The 5,000-nt window shown below is 44.6% G+C and overlaps 1 protein-coding gene across 1 annotated transcript in view; it reads right to left on the reverse strand.

The window, feature by feature from the left end:
* tenm1 (teneurin transmembrane protein 1) overlaps positions 1–5,000 on the reverse strand; it is a 299,549-nt gene that overhangs the window by 113,634 nt on the left and 180,915 nt on the right. Inside the window, exon 11 of the mRNA XM_063202269.1 lies at positions 4,325–4,510. Within this exon, the coding sequence (XP_063058339.1) occupies positions 4,325–4,510 (186 nt within the window). The remainder of the gene's footprint in view (positions 1–4,324; positions 4,511–5,000) is intronic.

Raw genomic sequence — 5,000 nt, forward strand, 5'->3', positions numbered from 1 at the left:
GCACGGTGTTGTGCTGCGCCGGCGTGTTCCCGCGTTAATTGAGTGTGTGCCTCGGTTCGGGGAACAGAATAATTTGGTGCAATAGAAAGCAGAACAGTAGGAGCCTGAGCGCAGGAGAGGAGAGGAGCAGAGCAAGAGACTGGTGGAGGTGGTGGTGGTGGTGGTGGTGGAGGTGGAGAGGAGCAGAGCAAAGCAAGAGACTGGTGGAGGTGGTGGTGGTGGTGGGGGAGACGTCTGAGGTGGGAGAAAAGAGAAAAAAGTGGAGTCGTCGGGGGGTTTGAGAGACGCGTTCGTCTGGTGGAGCTTTTGTGAATGCTCCTACAAACGGCACATAAATCGGCTGCCTGAGAAAGAGAGAGAGAAAGAGTGAAAGAGAGAGAGACGAGTGAAAGAGAGAGAAAGAGTGAAAGAGAGAGAGACGAGTGAAAGAGAGAGAAAGAGTGAAAGAGAGAGAGACGAGTGCGCAAATGAACTCGGAGATTCAGCAGCCGCTTAGCTTTAGCTTTGGCGAGAAACTCTGGGGGTGGAAATCAGTCGTCTGTGACGCATATCTGGCAATTTCTTTTTCAGTCTCGCAGAGGGTGGAGTTCTATACAAGCGTGCACAATGCTTTATGTGTGTGTGTGTGTGTGTGTGTGTGTGTGTGCGTGCGTGCGTGCATGTGTGTGTGTGTGTGTGTGTGTCTGTGTGTGTGGTGTGTGTGTATGTCTGTGTGTGTGTGTGTGTGTGGTGTCCGCCTATGTAGGCTGTGTGTGTGTGTGTGTGTGTGTGTGTGTGTGTGTGTGCGTGCGTGCGTGCATGTGTGTGTGTGTGTGTGTGTGTCTGTGTGTGTGTGTGCAGGGCTGGAGTGGCCATCTGGCAGCGGGCATTTCCCGCTGGGCCTCGTACCCTAGTGGGCCCCTATGTTCAGAAATGTAAAATATACTGTACTGTATATATATTTTTAAAATATATATATATATATATATATATATATATATATATATATACAGTGCCCTCCATAATTATTGGCACCCCTGGTTGAGATGTGTTAAAAGCCTTAAAATAAATTCAGTGTTTATTGCAGAAGAATACTGTCACACTGAAAATTGTAGGAAAATGTAGCCTTCAAATCAAATGAATTGTAAGAAAATAAAAAAATCCCTGACTAAAAAATAATTATTTTTCATTAAATCACCTGTTCCACAATTATTGGCACCCTTAACAATTCCCAGGAAATAAATATAATTGAAGCATTTCTGTCATTTCTACAGTAGTTTACAAAGTTTACCAGAGTATGTAGGAACATTTAATTAGTAATTCATCACTTCCTGTTTCCCTGGGGTATAAATATGACGTGACACCGAGGCCATTTCTCTTATCCACTCTTAAACATGGGAAAGACAACACAGCATACAAGTGAGGCAGATGTGCGTCGACCTTCACAGGTCAGGCAGAGGCTACAAGAAGATTGCCACTCAACTGCAGCTGCCCATATCCACTGTGAGAGGAATAATTAAGAAGTTCAAAACAACTGGAACAGTGGTAAACAAGCCTGGACGAGGACCCAAGTTTATTTTGCCACCACGCACAGTGAGGAGGATGGTAAGAGAAATCAAAAGATCTCCAAAGCTCACTGTTACAGAATTACAACAAATGGTAGCATCCTGGGGTCACAAAGTCTCCAAATCAACCATAAGGCGCTGTCTACACGCCAAACAAGCTGTTTGGGAGGCATGCACGGAGAAAACCTTTCCCTCACTCACAATCATAAACGCAAAGCGTCTGGAGTTCGCCAAGCGGTATTGGGGCTTCAACTGGGACCGTGTGCTTTGGTCAGATGAGGACAAAGATTGAGCTTTTTGGCAACAAACACTCTAGTGGGTCTGGCGTACCACGAAAGATGCGCATGCTGAAAAGCACCTCATACCCACGGTGAAGTATGGGGGTGGGGGGTCAGTGATGCTGTGGGGCTGTTTCGCTTCCCAAAGGCCCTGGGAAACCTTGTTAGGGTGCATGGCATCATGAATGCTTTGAAATACCCAGGACATTTTAAATCAAAATCTGTTGCCCTCTGCCCGAAAGCTGGAAGCTGGGTCGTCACTGGGTCTTTCAGCAAGACAATGACCCTAAACATATGGCCAAATCTACACAGAAATGGTTCACCAGACACAAAATCAAGCTCCTCCCATGGCCATCTCAGTCCCCCAGACCTCAAACCCATTGAGAACCTGTGGGGTGAGCTGAAGAGGAGAGTACAGAGGAGAGGACCCAGGTCTCTGGATGATTTAGAGAGATTCTGCAAAGAGGAATGGCTGAAGATCCCTCTTTCTGTCTTTTCCCATCTTGTGAAACATTATAGGAGAAGATTAGGTGCTGTTTTGTTGGCAAAAGGGGGTTGTACAAAATATTAACACCAGGGGTGCTAATAATTGTGACACACATTATTTGATGTCAAATAATTATTTCTTTATGTGGGATTTTTTCCCCACTGAATAAATGCACTTGTACTGAAGGTTGGATTTTTCTCTTTTTTTCCATTAAGGTCCCATATTATTTAGAAAAAAAAATAAAATAATTGGAAGCTAAAAAACACATCTCAACCAGGGGTGCCAATAATTATGGAGGGCACTGTATATATATTTTTTACATTTCTGCCCGGGCCCTACTTCTACCCCCAGTCCAGCCCTGTGTGTGTGTGTGTGTCTGTGTGCGTGCGTTCGTGTGTGTGTGTGTGCGCGTGTGTGCGTATGTGTACATGTCTGTGTGTGTGTGTGTGTATGCGTGTGTGTGTGTGACGTGTGTGTGTTTGTGCATGTGTGTGTGTGTGCAGGTCTGTGTGCGTGCGTTCGTGTTTGTGTGTGTGTGTGTGTGTGCGTGTGTGCGTGTGTGTGTGTGTGTGTGTGTGTGTGTGTGTGTGTGTGTGTGTGTGTGTGCGTATATGTATATGTCTGTGTGTGCGCATGCCTGTGTGGGATGGCATGGGCGGCACAGCAGAGCTCGTGGAGTGACAGCTTTGCTGCACCTGGTCACCTTTTTGACAGGTGTGTGCAGTCAATTGGCCTCCTGCTGTACTATACGCCACTTCCTACCAGCAGCTATTCACTTCAGAGAAGAAGAAAAAAACCTACATTCTGGCGCCCTGTATGATTTCTCTCAGAGTATTTCACAACAAATGCCAGCTGTGGAAACAGCTGTTTCATGATGTAGACTCTAAACTTGTGAGCTCTCAATATAACCAATACATAGAGTTGGCACGAAAAAGATAGAAGCTGCACACAAATGAAAAGTACCAGGTACTGCTTTGTGTTTTGTATTTCATTGATTAATAGATAGCAAGGTCCAGCGGACAGGGTACAAAATGCCGATAGAGGCTGTGTCATTGGCAGACTTTGGGACAGCAGACGGGAACACGTCCAAAGATCTTTGCATCAAAAGCAAATATAGATTAATCTAAGTAGACAGGAACGGAAACTCTGCCCTACACTGTCAAAATGCAGTAAAAGTAATGGCATGTCACGACTGAGTTTAGACTAAACTGATGTGACGGAGTGTTCAAATTGACTTCATAGCACCTCTTTGTCGTGTAACAACCATTACTTGCTGATTTTATTATGAAAGTATAGGGGTTGGACAAAATAACTGTCACCTAGAAACACCTGCCATTTTAGTGTGGGAAGTTCCATGGCTCAAGTGGACCAGCCTGTTGGCCAATCTTCCTTAATTGCACATTGCACCAGCAAGGTGAAGTGTGAAGGTTCAATTAGCACGGTAACAGCATTATGGGTGACATTTCAGAGTTCAAAAAGGAGAATTTCTTGGTGCACGTGTAATTGTTGCATCTTTGACCGAGCCAGCAAGCATGGCCACTTGAGCCATGGAACTTCCCACACTAAAATTACAGGTGTTTCAGTTATTTTGTCCAACACCTGTATATAAAACCTTCATTCTCATTACACCAACATGTCACAAGAGATATTAAAACACCTTTAAAGGTATTTTTGTCTGCAACACCATAGCTGTGATGATGCACTGTGGAGCCAGGGATGTGCTTGGCAAAGGCCAATCAAGGAAAATATGCAGAGTTAATTATATTACAACATTTTCATGTCAAGAGTTTTATACATGCATTTTCAAGTTGGAAAATCAACAGACCCTATGTATGATGCTCAACCTGACAAAAGACCAGCTGATCGAATGATACAAAATAAATGCAGGGTGACACTGAAGAAGGTTGAGACAGAAACGTCTGACAGAGAATAAAATCTAAAGCAATAAGGAGTGCTATCCTGCCTTTCTTTTCTCTTCAGGTTAGAAAATCCAAAATGGATGCATGGAAACTCACCGATGGTGCAGTGCTCTCCCTCCCAGCCTGGGTGGCACACACACCTGCCCTCCTTACACTCCCCATGCTCCTCACACACCGGGTGACACGCCTGCCGGTCACACGCCGGCCCCGTCCAGCCCTCCTCACACTGGCACTGGCCACCAACACACACACTGTGGACACTGCAGGGCACTGGACACTCCTCTGTTTACCGGGGGAGAGAGGGAGAGAGAGAGAGAGAGAGAGGCAGTACATCAGTTCAAAGCGGAAAAAACAAACAAACTGCAAAGCAGCTGTGCACACATCAGAATAGAGACATTGATTGATTAATTGATACAAAAAATCTGAAAGAATGTTTAGCAAAAGGGTAAGATAAGTGGTAGTTAGATATATCAGATATGGGGACAGGAAAACAGGAATGAATACAGAGAGATATATTCTTTATGCATTGTGTATATCATTGTTTGAAATGTGCACGCGGGTGGCAAGAAAGAGCGAGAGAGAAATGTAGTGACAGCAAGCGACAGGCACAAAGAAAGGGAAATATATCACACAGAAAGATAGAAAATAATTGAAAAAGAAGATACAGTGACGGATTACGAATGTATCACTTGCTCATTTATCAACTGCTGTGAATATAAAACACCATCAACCATGACAATCATACCATGCCTGCCTACACAACATCTCAATG

This window comes from Engraulis encrasicolus, chromosome 7, assembly GCF_034702125.1.
Source record: "Engraulis encrasicolus isolate BLACKSEA-1 chromosome 7, IST_EnEncr_1.0, whole genome shotgun sequence".
Taxonomy (NCBI): domain Eukaryota; kingdom Metazoa; phylum Chordata; class Actinopteri; order Clupeiformes; family Engraulidae; genus Engraulis; species Engraulis encrasicolus.